The sequence below is a fragment of the Daktulosphaira vitifoliae genome, unplaced genomic scaffold (genome assembly GCF_025091365.1).
Source record: "Daktulosphaira vitifoliae isolate Bord-2020 unplaced genomic scaffold, ASM2509136v1 Scaffold_1, whole genome shotgun sequence".
NCBI lineage: Eukaryota > Metazoa > Arthropoda > Insecta > Hemiptera > Phylloxeridae > Daktulosphaira > Daktulosphaira vitifoliae.
In genome coordinates this window covers 39,289,995-39,309,008 of record NW_026099572.1, presented here as the reverse complement: position 1 = coordinate 39,309,008, position 19,014 = coordinate 39,289,995, and the positions used below count along the sequence as shown (strand labels likewise).

Genomic DNA, 19,014 nt, shown 5'->3' with positions numbered 1-19,014 from the left:
TTTTTCGCATGATTTGGCAGCAGCCGGCTTCCGATCGATTATACTCACGAATCGAAAAACTACGTGGACCATGAAATCCATAAGCAACGCTTATCATTTGAAAAAAAGACCAATGGAACTTCAACTGAAAATGTCAATAAATCTGAAGCTTGTGGTTAACAAAAGTAATAAAGGTGAATGTATGATCGATAAAATGACCCAGCAATTAGTCAACTATTGTCTGTTGAAAATAGATTGATAACCTTATTCCTATTAATATTAAAAAATATATGTATTTCTTTTAAAAACTTCCTTTATTAAGTTACTCGACAACTTGGTATGTATATATTTTAGTTTATTTAACAATCGTCTTGGTTTTACACTGAATATTATAAAAATGTATACTTAACTCTTAACAATAGTAAATTACTGTCTAAATCCATTAATTTGATAAAGTACTTATTTATACATCGACATAGAAAGATATTTTGTATAAAAACTAAGTTTCCAATACAACTGATATAGTTTTTTAATATAATGTAATGAATCACACATGTTCCAAACTTAAACAAAAATAATTTTTTGTTATTGAATGTTTTTTGTACTTAACGCTGGGTCAATTTTTCAACATAAATTACATTATGTTAGGTATTTTAAAAGTTTTATATTTTTACTGGTTCCCTTAGCCATAATGAGGTTGCGTCAGGTCGACAGCCGATGAAAAATCCTGTCAAACGAATGTGAGGTATAGCTTATCTCAAAAAACTGGGAAAGAGGTTAAATAGTTGATGACAGTTTTTTTAAAAATATTGCGTGAATCATAATTAAACAAACATTTTGTACTACATTTGGAAGGTTAGCACCATCCCTAGTTAAACCAACAACTTTAATATGTATTAAGTCAATTTGCTTACAATAGAACACCGATTAAAAATGTTACTTTTTTTTTTTTAATTCTACTATCATAAAAATTTAATACGATTAGTAATTTTAGCAATAAAAACAAATTAAGTATTTTAATATTAGAATGTTTGTTTATTTAAACAAAAATCCAGTACTTATAACATAGGTAACAATATATTTGATAATATGAAAAACAACGAAATAAAAAATTATTTAACAAAAATGTTGTTATGAGTTTTGAAAAACAATTAACTATCTATACAAAACAAAGTCTTATTTATTTTATATACAAGAATTCTATGTACAATATTTGATTTGAGTTTACTATATACTAATTAATGTAAAGTATAAAATTATACATCTTGCTAAAGTTAATTCATAACTTTACAGTAAATTCTAAATAGCAAAGAACGATGATAAATCTAAGAGTATGTCCATTACCAATAGATAACGTTAATAAATTAAAAAAATAATATTACTTACTTTATGTTGTTACATGGTTTGATAAAAAATTAATTTATTTTAATCGCATTTAAAAATAAACCAATTATTCTATTTTAGAATTTTAATGGCTGTTTATTATTATTAAATTAAGCGTAAATACGAAAGTTTATAATAATTTTGGAACATCGTTTAAATAATTATTTTTCAATTTATTAATTTATTCTTAAAATTTTGTTATTATTAACTTCAATTGATATGGTAAAATAAATTTGGTTTCTAAATAAACAACTATTCTCTATGAAATAACTTATATAGTGAGAAAGTTCAATAATATATTCTTGAACTTAAACATTTTTAGGTTTATCGATTTCTGAAATTGTGTGTCTATTATAAATTATAATCTGAAATACATCTTAATTATTTAGTAAAATATTCTAGTAAATTGATAAAAAGAATAAAGTTATGCAATAAAAAAAAAAAAATTATGGTTAATTTAAAAATTCAATTTAAAGCAAGTAAAAATATTAAGGATACTTAGGATAATTTGTACTGTGCTGCCTTGTTTATGAGTTAACATTGATGCTAATAAAAAATATGTGATTCAAGTCTGAGTTATTATTAAATTAACCATTTCAGGCATATCTATTTTAAAAGAAATTATAAGACAATATTTACTTAAAATAAGTTGCTTAAATCATGATTCATTATTTTATTTCAAATTAATCGATACATTAAATAAATAATTCAATAATAATCGAATATTTGACTAATAATAATTAATTAATTATAATCAATAACAATCAATTGTTTACATTGGTTTTATACAAATAAAAGTTTTTTTTAACCAAATCATTATCGGGTTCGATTAAAAATTGGTATATGAATAATAATTGATTATTTTTAGTGAGTAAATAATAATTACCTTATTTAGGATGAATCAAATCATATCAAATACTCTATAGTGATCGAGCGATCATTTTAAATTTGTTGAGATTTTACATATGAGTTTTATAGTATATGAATACAAAATGTTTTAGATAAAAATTGATTTATAAACTGTCAAAATTTTGAAATTGTCATATACCAGTATTTTGTAAAAATATCCCTGAAATTTATGCATTTATACTTAAGACTTGAAAATTTCGCCACTTTTTAATCATGAAGTCTTCTATTATTTTCAATAATTAACAATAGGATATTTATATTTTTAACTTTTTAAGTAATTTTGAGAAAGTTTTATATATATATACATATATAAATACGATTTATTTAAAGTTAAAACTAACGATAAAATACAATTTTTTTAACATTATTCATTATTGTAATATTGTGTTTTACAATTTTTACTTATTTTTTAATTATAATATTTTCTTTCTTGCATTATTCAATTTTTTACTTAAAACATGTTTTTTCTGATCTCTTAATAATTGTATTAATTAATTTAAATTTGTATTCAAATATATTCAGAAACATTAAAAAAAAACTTTATTTAAATGAATTTACTAATTGAGAAAAAGTTGATCTTATAATATAATTGACGATTTGATAGTTTAAATGATTACATTGTGTCAATTATGATGATAACGATTTAAAGTGGTTATATATAAAACCTTACTCAATTTTACAAAATAAGTCTAAAATTTAAAGTTTTGTGTGTGCATTAATTAAAAATTCTTCCAGTATAGTCAGGATCTCGGATAATAAACACCAGCAAAGACTGAAATTATTGCTATGATAATGTTATCATAAATAATCTGGATATGATTATATAAAAAACGATTTTTATTTTTAATGGTTTATTTTCCCTAGAAATTATGTTTTTGAGTAATTTTCTTTTTTAATCTTATGTACTTTGTATAAATATTAATTTAATTTACGTTTAAAGAAGTCAAGTTTTTCAAACATTATCAAGTATTTAAAAGAAAAAAAAGGTAACTACAGTTAATTTTTTAGGACATTTCTCTTCATTATGAGGATTAAATTGGCTTTTTTTAAATTATGACAGGGATAGCTTCAACTAAGTACAGTTTGTGATCTTTTAGTGTACTATTGAGTAAAATCTGTTCTGTTATCAACAGATGCAAAATATATCACGACATAGTAAGACCAATAAATTTGTAGCTACGTATCGAAGCTAAAAAACAATTTTTATGGTTTAAATAGTTTAAATAGTTAATGAGTACATAGCCAATAAAAATTATTGAATTTAAAAAAAGAAATTATATTATTTCGATATTTTAAGATTTGCAACAACTTATAATCAAAGGATCACTCGGTTGACATTAATTTGATTGACAACTTAAATTAGCAGAAGTAATGGATAGGAATATTATTTAGCATCATCTATATGACAATGCAAATACAGCCATTGTTAAAGTCCAAGACCATGAAGCTAATTTTGAACCAGCTCCATGTTCTCCATGTTGCATAGCCGCAGGATGTTCACCTGTAAAATTATTAAGAAATAATTGAAAGTAACCTTGTTGGTTTTGTTGAGATGCATTAATGGTCCAAAAATTGTTATCATTGATTAGTAGTAATAACAATATTTGAACCATTCATTTTCTTAGTTATTACATTTATAAATAGGCTAATTAACTTTATTATTTAATCTAATATTTTCTTGTTTGTCTCATAAGATATGAGAAAAACACGAAACTTAAGGAAACACAAAAAAAAATATATTAACTTTATTTTTGTTATTATTTTATTTATCATGATTTTTCCCTGTGGATAGGGGATAAGAATACTTCCACGGTCCCTCTACCAGTCGTAAGAGACGACTAATGAGGTTGCGTCAGGTCGACAGCCGGCGTAAAATATTTATCAAAAAATATGAGGAGTCCTGATCAATACTTAGGCGGATTGTCCCATCTCGGATGTATGCGGGGACAACAGGTGAGAGGAAATAAAGCAGTGAAAAACGGAGAAAGACTAAGGAATAAAGTGTTTGATACCAGTCGGACAACTTGTGTGGTAGCTGCTTCACCAGTCATGTGTACGCTCAACATACCAACGCTTGTAGTGTCAATGATGTAAGGACATCACAAATTAATTCTAGACTATACTCGTGTATAAGGAAGAATGATAGATACAAAGTAAGCATAGGTACTTGGAATGTTGGAACATTTACTGGTAGAAGTAGAAAATTAGTAAAAGAGGAGAAAAATAAACATTGGTTGTATGCAGGGAACTAAGTGGAAGGGAGAGAAATCAAGGGATATGGGTGAGGGTTATAAAATAATATACTCAGATAAGTTTCGTATAAAAAATGGTGTAGGGATAATAACGGATGACAAGATGAAAAGTAAAGTAGTAGAAGTAGCTAAGAAAAGTACAGAATTATGTTGTATGTATAGTGTTGAATGTAATAAGTAGGATGTGATGAAATAGACATGGAAGTGTTTTGGAGAAAGATCGATGAGGTTATTCAAGGAGTACCTGGTAATGAGTATGTGGTAATAGGTTATATGAATGGATATGTAGGCAATGAGAGGAGAAGATATGAAATAATGCACGGAGGGCATGGTTTTAGTGGGAAGAATGAAGCTAGAGAAACAATCCTGGATTTCGCAGTATCGTATGATCTTGCTGTGGTTAATACTTATTTTAGAAAAAGAGAACAACATTATATAACTTATTAAAGTGGGAGTAATAGGTCACAGATTGATTATTTTATGTGGAAGAGAGAGAGCGTTAAGCGAGTGAAAGATTGTAAAGTTATGCCAGGCGAGAGTGTAACTACACAACATAGACTAATGGTAATGGAGTAGTGGTGTAGTGAGAAGAGAATATACAAAAACAGAAAGAACACAGGAGAAAAATCGAGGATCAGGTGGTGTAAATTGAAAGGAGATAATGAAAAGGAGGTTTTAAAGACGGTAAATGAAAGGGAAGCGTGGAATTTTGAGGGAGACATAAATAATGTGTATAATAGATTTGCTAGTTGTGTAAAGAATACTGCAAAGAAGATGGTTCGTGAAAGTAAAACTAAAATGCCAGTAAACAAGATAACCTCGTGGTGGGATGAAAAATCATAGAACGTAAAAAAAAGCAATTCAAAGTATGGCAGAAGAGCTTAAGGAGAGAAGATTGGATGGAGTATAAACGCTTGTGCAAAGAAACCAAATGTGCAATAAGTAAGGCGAGGTTTAAAATGTATGATCAGTTGTATGATAGGCTAAGAACAAAGGAAGGCGAAAAAAAGTCTAAAGATTATCATTATATAAGGTGTATAAAAAGTGCTGATAATATAGTACTATCGAGTGATGATGATGTGAAAATAGGTGGAAAGAGTATTTTGAAAAATTACTGAATGAGGAGTATCCAAAAGAGACATTAAAAGATACCTCGTGGAACGAAGAATTGGTAGATTTAATTAGTGAGAAAGAGGTATGGGAGGCTGTTGTATCAAAGAAAAAGAATAAAGCAGTAGGACCAGATGAATTGTCCGTAGAAGTATGGAAAATATTAGGCAATGTTGGCATATGGTGGTTGAAGAATCTTTTAAATAAACTCTTATTAAAAGGTGCACCGATATTTAAAGATAAAGGAGCCTACAAGAGTGTGGAAATTATAGAGGCATAGTATGAACATTTGGAAATATATAATAGATAAGAGAATAAGAAATAAGACATCGGTATTTAAAAACCAGTATTTTTTGTAAAGCGACTAATAGAAAAGTTTAGGGAAAAGAAGAAAAAACTGTGAATGGCATTTATAAATTTGGAAAAAATGCGTATGATAAAGTAGCAAGAGAAATATTATAGTGGGCACTAATGAGGAAAGGAGTCCCGAGAAGGTACATCATTATAATAGAGGATATATATGATGGTATTTTTACCACGATAAAAAGCGTAGGAGGAGTAACAGAAGGTTTTTGGGTAAGAGTAGGAGTGCACCTAAGTTCTGCTTTAAGCCCTTACTTATTTTTTATAGTAATACGATGAAATTACTAGAGAATAATAAGTTGAGGTGCCGTGGTGCATGTTGTTTACTGACGATATATTGTTAATAGGATATAATAGGGAAGAAATTAATCAAAGGCTAGAGGTATGGAGATCAGCTCTTGGAGAAAAGGGTTTAAGAATAAGTTGAAGTAAGATAAAGTATTTAGAGTACGAGTTTCACAAAGTAAAATATGAGGTAGATGAAATGAGGAGATGAGTGAAAATAAGCGAGGACTTGATAGGAGAAGTGGAAAGTTTTAAGTATTCAACATCAATTGTGCAAAAGAGCGGTGGTATGACGAGGATGTAAGACAAAGGATTAAATGTGGGTGGTTGAAGCGGAGAGAAGCGTCTGGCATCTTATGCGATAAAAGAATTCCAATGAGGCTGAAAGGTAAATTCTACAAGACTGTAGTGAGGCCATCTATGATATATGGTTCAGAGTGTTGGGTCGTTGATAAGAAAGTAAAGCAGAGAATGAATGTAGAAGAGATGAGAATGCTTAGATGGACGAGAGAGTGATTAAGAAGATAGAATAAGGAATGAACATATAAAAAGGAGTATAGGCGTAGCGTCAATCGTGGATAAGATGAGAGAAAATAGATTTAGATGGTTTGGTCATGTTATGAGGAGAGAGGAATCGGAAGCTGTAGAAGAGGTAGAGGAAGACTAAAAAAGAGATTGAGGGATGTTATTGTATACGATATGAGGACAGCTAATGTGTGCCTAGATGATGTGAGAGATTGTTTCAAGTCGGAATTTAGGATAAGGGTGGCCGACCTCAAGTAGTTGGGATTTAGGCGAGGAAATAAGAACAATTATATCTTTGGATATAACAGAATATGAAGAATTTAACACACGCGGTTACCTTGCAATTCACATTTTTTTCACTAATAACGAAAATATATTATCTATTTTATTTTTAGGTTATACAGTATAACAGTGTTAACCCTAACATAATACTACATATAATTTTATCATAATATATTTCTCACCCATATTCCCTTTGTATAAAAATGTTAACAACCTTAAAAGTATTGGTTAAAAAGTTGTTATACACTAGTTATTTTCCATTTTATAATCTTACCCTTCGCGCGTTGCTACGGTGTTAGAAAGGAAATTCAATATAATTGTCTTTTTATTGTAACTGGTTTATTTTTTACGAAAACATTTCAATCGTTTTCATTATGTTAATTGAAATAATTTAAACGCGCTTAACCTGCATGATTCATGGGACGAGGCAAGAGACGTCTGCCCTACAGTTGGCTATATCTTAGTTTTTGTATATTTAAGGTTTAGGGTAAAGCCTTATTTTTTGTATTGTTTATATATTAATTTTATCTATTATTACAAATAAAATCTCTATTAAAATAAACGCAGACTAATATTCATACCAAAAAAAAAAGGAATCTGTTTTTAAAAAAGTCTATACCTGCATACCAATATGTAATTTTTGTGGTAATCACTACTGTAATATTGGTTCAAAATTTGATATTATTTAGTTTATTAGAAATAAATAAAAGTTTCTATTTAACTTTAATAATTACCCATAAAAATACATTAAGAAATATTTTGTTTACTTATTTTATTTATTAATTAAATTTAACAAAAAAATAGTTTTATAAGTTTTTCTTGGATTATTTTTTTGAAAATTAATTATTAAAAAAAATACTGTAGCGTTCTTTTCTAGTACCGAATATTCATTTTATATGGTTGAATAAAGTACAAAGCGATAATTGAGGTTCATTGAAAAAATTTCCTTTGCTTTTCTCGCAAATAATTATTCAAAAGTAAAACAATTTTTCAATTTGTAAGGGTAATGTGTCTAAATAGATATTATATAAATTATTCTGATTCATTAATTGACATATCAATCTAAAATTGAGTATGTAAGATGACACACATACAATTATATTTAATACATCGTAGTATAGTTAATAATATTCTTAGCTTAGCATTGAAGTTAAAATGATTTTTTAGTTCACATAAAAGTTTATTAAACGAGTAAAAATGTGAAACCGTAAAAAACCTAAATATTTTGAGCCCCGGAGTAATACAGAGTACATTGCATCCCCAATAATACTTATGTAATATATAAACAAATAAATCTTTCCTATAAAATTAAAATTTCAGAACAACAATAGTTGGAAATAGTATGTTAATTTTGTTATATTTTATTATTTACATACCGTTAAGAACATGAACATATACAGTTGCAGTATTTGCATTGCTAGGCTGGCATGTATAATTCCCAGTATCAGCCAAACCAGCCTTTGTGACTAGTAAACGGCTAGTTGTTCCAGATTCTGTTTTTTCTGTTTCTAAACTAATGCCACCTCTACCTCTTGGTGAATCAAAATCAACTATTTTTGTTCCTTGTAGCCACACTACTGAACTAGGTGGATTAGAATGCACATTTACAGAACATGTTAAACTGATTGTACTTCCTTTTTTGACGTAAACTTCTGTAGGACCGTGAATATTAGCTTGAGCAGCTGTAATGAAATATGTCACGACATTAATATTTACTGTAATATAATACAATCGTATAAATTTCAAAAAAATATTTATGTATCAGAAGATATTCACACTAATATTTATATTAATAATACGACAAATTTGATAAACAAATTTTAAGTAAAACGCAACTTTAAGAATTTTGTATGTTGACTTATATTAACATTTTTTTCGATTTTTTGACTATTGGCAGAAATAAAAAAGCAGCTATTCTAAAATTATTTTAAAATATAAACCGAGGAAGACTATTTACATCATTAGATAATTTCGGTCGCATTCCTCCTCCTGTCAAGTTATAAAATTGTTAATAACTTCCAAAGTACTTCTTTAAATGTTTTTACTGATCTATCATTTTCTTAATAAAATAATTGGAGAATCCCAATTTTCAACTTCTAATAATACATTTAAATTTTTGTGTAAGTTAGTTTTAAATATTTTAACGGATAATCCTGTATTAAGTTAAATTTAATATATTTAACAATGAAGAAACAACATGTAAATTATAGAAAAAATTCTTTTGGATTTTATATTTTTTCGTTTTCTACCTGTACTATTATTTTTTTGACAAGGACTAACATTTGAATATTTCAAATGTTATCGTATTTTTCAGTTGAGTTGCAGTGTGAAATAAGAATTCTGGAAGTTTTCTTTCACTAAAGTACTGTATACATGTACATAACATAAATATACTTATGCCCTTTATTCTTTTCGACGTGAAAACATTTCTTCTAAAAATTTACCCACTTTTCATACTAGTAAGTTCAATTGTAGCTAGTAGCATTTGATTACTCTTATATTTTAGAAAATTCTAAATTAAAATATGAAATTGTTTTTAAGGAATGTATTTTAAATAAATACATTTTATATTATATTGTTATAACTTTTGATTATATATATATATTAGATTTGTTAAACAGTTATAATGTTAAATGATATTTAACGTTTAATGTTATCGCATAATTTTGGTGTTTTAATTACGTTTTGATAAACATTTTTGTTCTAAACATTATAACTATACCGTTATTCATAACGTTTCTTGTCTTACTATGTATAAATTGATGTGATGAACATTTTAATTTAAAATAATATTGTTCACTAAAATACAATTAGGTTCCATTTAATTCTAATGAAATAAGTAAAATAATAATTATTACTTAAAGTATTTTTATCCAAAAGTTGATGAGTCACAAAAACTGTTTTTTGAGATTTCTATAGTTCTTATCGAGAAGGTGTTTTCTACTCTTTGTCAATTAATTAAAAATCAATTTTATAACGAAATTTTATGTATTTCAAAAATGACGATTTCCATAAGATGATACTATCAATATTTTAATTTTAGTTTTAATTTCTTACAAATTACTAAATTAAAAATATCAACTTTTGGAAAAGAGCAACAGATATTTATTTAAAATTCATTCAACTAATTTGTATTACTTACAGCTAAGCGTATATAAGTTTATAATTCATACGTACTACCTTCGACGTTTAGCTGCACGGCCAAATTTATCTTAGGTTCAGTATTCACCTGACATTCATAAATACCAGCATCTCTTCTTTGGACAAATTCAACTTTCAAGTCCCACTGTTCACTATTTTCTGGATGTATAACACTAAAACGGTTGTCTCCTGTGTATGTGTGTATGTTTGAAGTCAATATATGTAAATCTCGTTTACGCATCCAGGATACCTAAGTGTTAACAAAAATAATAAAAGCATTATCATCAAAAGTGAACCCTAACATAGAGTAATTAGAAAAATTATTGATATATGGACTTCATAGGTTAAGTTTTTGTGAAAGAAAATTAATTTTTCTACTTTTAAAATCAAGTTATTTTACTAAAATTTCAAAAACTCATAACCTTTGCAAGTCCAAAAAAATATTCCCTTAACTTCTCGAACTTTCTACTAAACTTGATAAATATATCAAGTCAAATTTTAATCATAATATATTGGTGTATAAATTAATGTTAGTTTTTAAAAATGAAAGTCATCAGCTTAAGATAAAAAGTGATTGACCATTGTATAATGTTAACTCATTATTTCTTACGAATAGATGGAGTTTAAACTTTTTTGTAAAACCGTTTATTACAAATAAATCACTATGACTTTTTCAAATATTAAGTCTTTTATCATTAAGAAATATACGATAATACATCTATTTGAAATATTTATTTCATAATACCCTGTCCTTTTTTGATAAACGAGTTTAATATTGACACAAAAAAACTTTTTTTTTCAACTGATAATCCTATGAATTTTTCTCAGGCTTGAACCTTTTTATATAAATAATTTTTTTAAGTTTGAAGAAGTTATACTTGTGGTGATTTTTTTTATGTTTTATCATAAAAAATTTATCATTATTAATACATATTATTTGTGCAGAGTGTTTTCTAACTATGGAACGGTATGCGAGATTTAGAAAAATACATACATCACAATACCGAGTTTATTATATAAAATAAAATAACATTTTTAAATATTAATTTACAGAAGTATCGTAATATATGGGCGATGATATTAATGATAATCAGCAATTCACGTATGAAAAAAATTTTTTTATAAACAAATTCTTCTCTTATATCTTCACAATTCACTTTTTCTCAAAAAACTACTCATTTCAGCTAACCAATGTTTTCAATCAAAATCCTCATTCTTCAAAACCATATTGCCTGTAAAGAAAATTCAATGGACTAATAAAATATTTGAATCTCGTGACTATTTATACTATGGCAATAAGACACTACCCCAAAAAATTTTAAACCTTGATTCTATAATTCAATTTTTTTCTTACTTCTTTACTGGCCGTCCTATGCAACACGTGTATGACGAAACACTAAACAATAGTATTTAGAAAATTGTAGTCCTTTAATTTTGAGAAAGTACCTATGTATATATATGTGGTCTGATAACATCAGAAATAATATAATAAAAATCTATGACCGTTTGAAAAAATTAAACATTTTTAGTAAAAAGTAAAAATTAAAAAAAAACGTAATGTAATGAAAAATTCATGTACAAGTGTTATAGCACTTGATATCAGGTAAAACTTTCTGTGCATATAGTTGTTCGTGTGAAACCAACATTATAATTTGATTTTTAAATCTTATAAATGCATTTAGATTTTTTTATTTTTATAGTATTTTACAGCATACATTTATAAAATAATATATATTTTTTTGTAACTATTAATTATCTTGGAGTTGGGATAAGTAGAGTATTTCTGAACTAATTAACATGTCGAAACGATTAACTAACTGAATTAATATGCATATATTTTACACTATTGTTTAAAAGCTAATACATACAAAAAAAAAAAACTAATCATTGTCGAGGACTACGAGAATAGTGTCGCGGCAATCACTACTTTTTTTTTAATAGGTTTGGTTAGTGTAACTATATAACATGAATGTCATAACTTTTTTCATTTAATCAATATCACTTTTTTGAAAACAACAAACAATAATGAACACACGTGCCGTGGAAGTCATCTAGTAAAGGTTAGGAAAAAATCATACAAGTATTATAAAGTAATATTACTAGAAGACATCCACACCGAAAAAATGTTTAGAAGTTGTAACAAACAACCAATTAGTATGAAACCCATTAAATATGAAAGGCAAAAGAGTGTCAATTATTAACAAAGAATATAAATACAGCTCCATATTAAATAATATAGACATTCTTTGGTAATTAATTGATCGATGATGGACAGACTATTAACCTTAATTAAATTATATTATTATAATTATTTAATAATCAAATTAACAAAAATACGCAGGCTCGGAATATACAGTGGGTAAAAAAAGTATTGACACATTGTGTATTTTTCGAATTTCCAGTCGAAGGAATCATTTTTATTTAATGGTTGTTATACATTATAATAATAATTGATATGTTAATTATTTCTATGCTAAAAAAAAAAATTTTAGCCGAGACATTTTAGTAATAATAATAATAATCTTAAATAACTAATCAATAAATTATTGACACACCGGTTAAATCGTAATTCAAACGGGTCTCTACATGTCCATGGTCTATTTATAGCTGGGTTTTTCTGTTCTACGACTACTTTGATGTCTCTCAGTCAATTAATTTACAGGCATTCGACAAAAAGCGTCGTTATCGAAATGTCTACTAAAAAATCAGAAATCTCCGTTATTTTGCGAGATCGTATTATTTTTTTAAGATCTCAAGGATGGAGCTACCGAGAAATTGGAAATTTAGTAAAAATAAACTTTTCTACAGTACGTTGGATAATAAAACGTTATGAAGAAACTGGTCATATTAATAATAAACAGCGAACGGGACGTCCTAAAATATTTTCTGAAAGAGAAAAACGTGAAATTGCGAACGAAATTCGAAAAAATCCTACAATAAGTGCTCCAGAGTTGGCCGAAAATATTGCTCAATCAACCAAAAAGACATTCCATGTCCAAACTTTAAGAAATGTCTTGCATGAATTTGAGTTTTATGGAAGAACAAAAAGAAAAAAACCTTTGATTACTGAAAAAAATCGCTTAAAGCGACTGGAATTTGCTAGAGAACATATAAATAAGCCTTTAGAATTTTGGGATAAGGTCATATTTACTGATGAAAGTAAATTTAATGTGTTTGGTGGAGATGGACGTCAATATGTATGGAGAAAATCAAACACGGCCTATTTAAGTCAAAATATTGAATCTACAGTTAAACATGGTGGCGGTAGTGTTTTAGTTTGGGGTTGCATGTCCAGCGCTGGAGTTGGAAATCTCCATTTCATTGAAGGTATTATGAATGCCGACGTATATATAGATATTTTGCGATGCAACTTGATGGATAGTGCCACCAAATTAAAGCTGAAAGATAACTTTATTTTTCAGCAGGATAACGATCCGAAGCATTCAGCCAAAAAAACTAAACATTGGTTGCTGTATAATGCACCACGGCAACTGAAACATCCTCCTCAGTCACCAGATCTTAACCCCATCGAACATCTTTGGAGTATTTTAGGTAAAGAAATCCGTAAAATTAAATGCTCGTCCAAAATAGAATTCAAAAGAGTAATCCGCGAAAAATGGCAGGAAATTACCAGAGAAATAACTCAAAATCTTGTACATTCAATGCCTCGAAGACTAGAAGCAGTAATTGAAGCTAAGGGAGGGCATACAAAATATTAAAAGTGATACAAAACATTAATTTTCGTATTTTAAAAAGTAATTGCATTTTTTTCATTGACTGTGTCAATACTTTTTTCATTAGTTATTTAAGATTATTATTATTATTACTAAAATGTCTCGGCTAAAATTTATTTTTTTTAGCATAGAAATAATTAACATATCAATTATTATTATAATGTATAAAAACCATTAAATAAAAATGATTCCTTCGACTGGAAATTCGAAAAAAACACAATGTGTCAATACTTTTATTTAAAATCGTCTGATTTTATAAATTTAAAGTTAAAATTTTAAAATTATTTTATGTTATAAATTTGATATTTGGTTTCGTAATCGGTTACTAAAATGAAAATAAAAAATTATATTTGACATATATTTAAAATTGTAAATCACTTTTAGATCATCATTGATTTGGTTTTTTTAAATACAATATGCAGCAGTAATTTGTTACAATAGGCCATAAATAATTTTTTATGGTATTTATCAATGAAAATTTTCCAAACCGATGACTGGCAATGTAATTTAGTAAACTTGCGTTGAATTGAAGAGTGTGCGACTATTTATAGGCATGAATTATTAAAGATTTTCGTATTTTATATAATACCTTAGACAATAAAAATTAATTTATGTGACAAAATAGAAAAACGAAAATTTCTGTTATTCTTAACTGGCGATGTAAAATTACCTTAATAATCTTTTTTGAGAATACTCTCAAATGACCAAAATATTTATTTTCTTATTTCTATTATATTTTACATTATTGTAAAAAGGTCAACAAGTAAAAACCGAACCTTTCAAATTTACCTAATTAGTTTCAGATAATTTAATCAATTGAAGTTAGTAGCATAGTCTAATTCGAATAAAAGTAAAGCAACTATTCAGTTTTATACTTCCGAGTAGACAAAACCTTCAGAGTTATATTGAGAAGTAACCAAATATTTAAATAGCAATCAAATTTTGCTAAGTTTATGGTAATTATATAGATTTCTTTTTTTTTTGAATATGTCTCGGTTTGCATTTACACTTAAGTATTTTTTTAGTGGTGTAATTATATTTTGTAATACAAAAAATTAAGAAACCATAAAATTGCAAAAATATTAAGAATCCATAAAAATGCAAAAACATTAAGCAGCTATATATATATAATTTTTTACTTAAATGATTTTTAGAAAATATTTGATATTTTTGATAACATGTGGCTATCGATTAAGTAAAAGATGATTAATTTTCTATGATAAATTTTCAATAATTACCTATTCAGTACTCTAAATAATTTTCATGTATAATGAAAAATTCTCAAAGAAAATATTAGTTATATTTTTTTGAGAATTTATTCTTCCTTGATAATCTATAGAAAAATAATTCTATAACTAATAGAATTCTGTAAAGAATAATCTTTCATTGTATCACTATTATTAACAATGAGATATTAGCAAATTGATCTCAAATTACTAAGCTTAAGATGCTCTAATAGAAGAATAATAAATCGGATAAGAAAAATGTTTTGTCTATCATACCAAAAGTTTGGATTACTATTTCAAAAAATTAAAGTTAAAGTTTTTATTCTTGAAAGAATTATGGAAAACTTGAAATTCACTTTGACTACTAAGGAACCGGAAGTTTTTTAAAGACTATCAAGTAAATATAGTAAATTGAGATACACAAATAACAGTATTTCATAAGGCAGTGTTTTGGTCTTAATGCTACCTAATTAAAAAGAGGAAGAAATTATATTATTTACTTTGCCATTTAAATTTTTTAAATTTAATTTAGGGAATCAAAGTGAAAAAAATGACGAAAGATTTCACAAAGATATAAAAACAATGTAAAAAGATATCAGAGAATGTAGAATGAAGTTATGGTTGTTGATACAAAAGGAAAGTTTAAATCAGTATTTTAGAAGTTATTCATTCTTTAATATAAAAACTGGAGGTCAAGCGTGCATCTATTTATTTTTTATCTAGTCATTAAAAAATCTCATTACTCCTTCCGACTTGTTACAAAAGAGCTTATCCACTTTGTAGGATTTAAAAAATTAAATTTTGATGTCTTTACCCTACGATATCAAATATTGATAAATTTATTGCGCCTGTAATGATAAGATATTTATGCTAATTTAAACTCCAAATAATCATTTGATTTTGAGGTAGTGTTTTTATTACTTGTTTAAAATTTGTCATTTTGAAAAATGTAAAAATAATACTTAAGATAGCCATTTGTAGGGTAGATTTTGAGAAAAAATTTGTAGCATTTTAAAGCTTATGAATATTTAAATTTAATAAGTTTTGTAGAATATCAAAATTTTAAATATGTATTAAAAAAAGGCCAAATTAAAACAAAATATTTTCATGCTAAATATTAGTTATAGGTGTGATGGTGTAACGTTATGTTTATTGTAATAAATATTATAAAATATAATACAAACTGCACATTTGCTACTAGCGAATGATGAGTTGACAATAAAAAATAATTATTGCGAAATTAGCAAACAATCTAACATTATTTAAACCCTCACCATCGTGGTCAGTCGACTCCACTATGTAGCCTTAAGCTTTGTGTCATTAATTAGTGTCAATACTCGGTTATCGCTGTTCAGCTTAATGTATCAAGTTAAGTCTTTGTTCATTCTTTTTGACGCCCTTTACACTTAACTACTTTAATCCTCTGCATTTAAGAGTACTTGTGTCTTGCACTTCGTCTGCACCTCATATTCGACAATTCCTGTTGTTTATCCCTCCCTATATCCAAAGTATTAGTGTCTTTCCCATTAAAATAGAGATACGTATTTCACTATTATTCCCGAGCGTTTATAGTTATTATTATTAAAATAAAGTAATAAGTAATTTATTGTTTTTACCTCTACTACTAACGTAAAATAAAATATTAAAATTAACAATGTTGTAATTTAATTAATTTCGAACAACTGATTCATTTTATTTGTTATTACATCAAAAAAGATTATTCTTCAACTGATTTTTTGTATATATTTCATTATTTTTGAGATTTCTATTTGAAAATACATTATATTGTATTAATTAATGCTAAATTTGCTTAAGTATTATAACACATAAATTAATCACTGTAAATATTTAGAAGACATTTTTTATGTTGAGATAGAGAGCCTATATCTTACAAATATTTATAACTGAATTTTGCTGTTTGAAGGTGAAATTTTATCAAACATTACTTTTCCTATATAAGGCAATAGTTGATAATAATTTATCAACTATTGCCAAATGACAGAAGAAAACGAAATATTTTCATGCTGATTATTGCTTGTAGTTATTTAACTTTTTCCATAAAAATTATCGACGCGTGAATGAGCGCTTGCAATGATAAGATATTAATGCTAATTTCGATTTCAAATAATTATTAGATAACAAGGGGGTGTTTTTATTATTTGTCACTTTCAGCAAACTAACGACCATTTTTAAAAACAAAGAACGTATTATGACTTGTTATAAACAAATATGAAAGAGATTGGCTATCTTGTATCATTTGAATTTTCAAGTTAAACTACAGGCGCTCATTCAAGCGTAGATAATTTTCACGAAAAAAGTTGTACACCTATAACCGATAATTAGAATAAAAACTTTCGTTTACTTCTATCTTTTTTCAATAAATATTTTTATATTTAATATCTCAAAAAAACACATAAAAATTTTAATTTTTAAACCCTAAAAAGTGGCGGCTAGCTTAATTTTAAATACAAAACAAAATTAAAAATATAGGAGTACCGTTTTTTCAAGCAGCAAAAATGTGTTAATTAATTTAGCTAAGCTAAACGCTTACAGTTCAAAGTATGATATTAAAATGGCTGATTAATTCTAAGTGTACGTTGTTGAAGTTTAAACTAACATCTAAATTTAGGGTATAGTAAGTAAATAATGTTTTCCGTTATAAATTTTGTTTATGTTTTTCATAGTGGCTATTTAATACGTTCATTATTACCAAATACTTGCTGGCTGAACAAGAAGGATTAACAAAGGCATTATAGAGGGACAAAAAGGATTCCTCTTAGGTAGTGAGGAGCAAAAGGGACAAATTATTCCTAAGTTTGGTTGGTGTGATTCGTAAATAGATTAACGGTAAGCAAACTACCACTCCTTGTTCGAGATTGTTGTCACCGGAAAACGTTATGTTGACTATAACAACAGATCAATATCATCTACATTGAAAGGACCAGTGGGGTTAAATAACATTTTGCTAAAGCAAAGTTTTTATCGTTTCGATAACTTAAGCCTATTTTAAGTATATTGTATTTGTAAAATTCAAACTACAAAAAAATTAAATAACATCATCAAAAATATATTATAATCAATAACATTCATTAATTCCATTGTTACTTTTTTTTAATGATAAACCATAAAATTTGTAAACTAATAAAAATTTGCCTTGTTTTTTTCATATAAAAAATTAATATGATTTTCACATTAGTTTTTAAAAATCTGATAAAAGTATAAGATCACAAAATAAATAGTAAATGTAGAAATATTACTTTTATCAAAATTTACAATACACCGAGAATTTGATGGATTTTTGATTACCAATTCTATTTGTCGATTTGTAACATCTGGAATGTAGTATATTATACATAAATGAGTGTAGTATACAAATAGAAATGGTTTAGTACAAATATAAAACAAAAAATCTAGTATAGTCGTATCCAGCATAGTGAGGATTCGGCCTACTATTCTCCCCTATATATTGATATCAGAACGTGATTGGCATTATTTCATAAAACTCTTCAGTGCTATTATGCATAAAAAAAAATGAAAATTTTCAAAAGAAATTTTAGACTTTAGCAGCTGAATACTTGTAGAAAATAACTTATCAGGACGTCTTCCTATTAAGTAAAAAGTACATTTAAAAAACATAAACTAAATATAGGTTTTAATATGTCAGATGTTCTGGAACATTTTCAAAAATTGTAAACATTATTTTGAAAAAAACTACGTGATATTCTTTACTTTGGCAGCCATTTTCACATAGTGTAACAATTTTGGGACTTTCTTTATTTTTATTCTTATAGTACAAAAATTTAATGTTGTGTAGATTAAATTTGC

At 26.6% G+C, this 19,014-nt stretch overlaps 1 protein-coding gene across 2 annotated transcripts in view; it reads right to left on the bottom strand.

Moving 5' to 3' along the window:
• Positions 1–2,694: 2,694 nt before the first annotated feature.
• LOC126895393 (lachesin-like) overlaps positions 2,695–19,014 on the bottom strand; it is a 96,361-nt gene continuing 80,041 nt past the window's right edge. The window contains exons 4-6 of one of the 2 annotated variants that reach the window (XM_050667214.1): positions 10,269–10,479; positions 8,465–8,770; positions 2,695–3,772 (exon numbers count right to left, since the gene is read on the bottom strand). In XM_050667214.1, the coding sequence (XP_050523171.1) occupies positions 3,666–3,772; positions 8,465–8,770; positions 10,269–10,479 (624 nt within the window). In that variant the 3' untranslated portion in view covers positions 2,695–3,665. Of the gene's footprint in view, positions 3,773–8,464; positions 8,771–10,265; positions 10,480–19,014 lie in introns of both variants that reach the window. The other variant, XM_050667213.1, reaches the window with a different exon arrangement.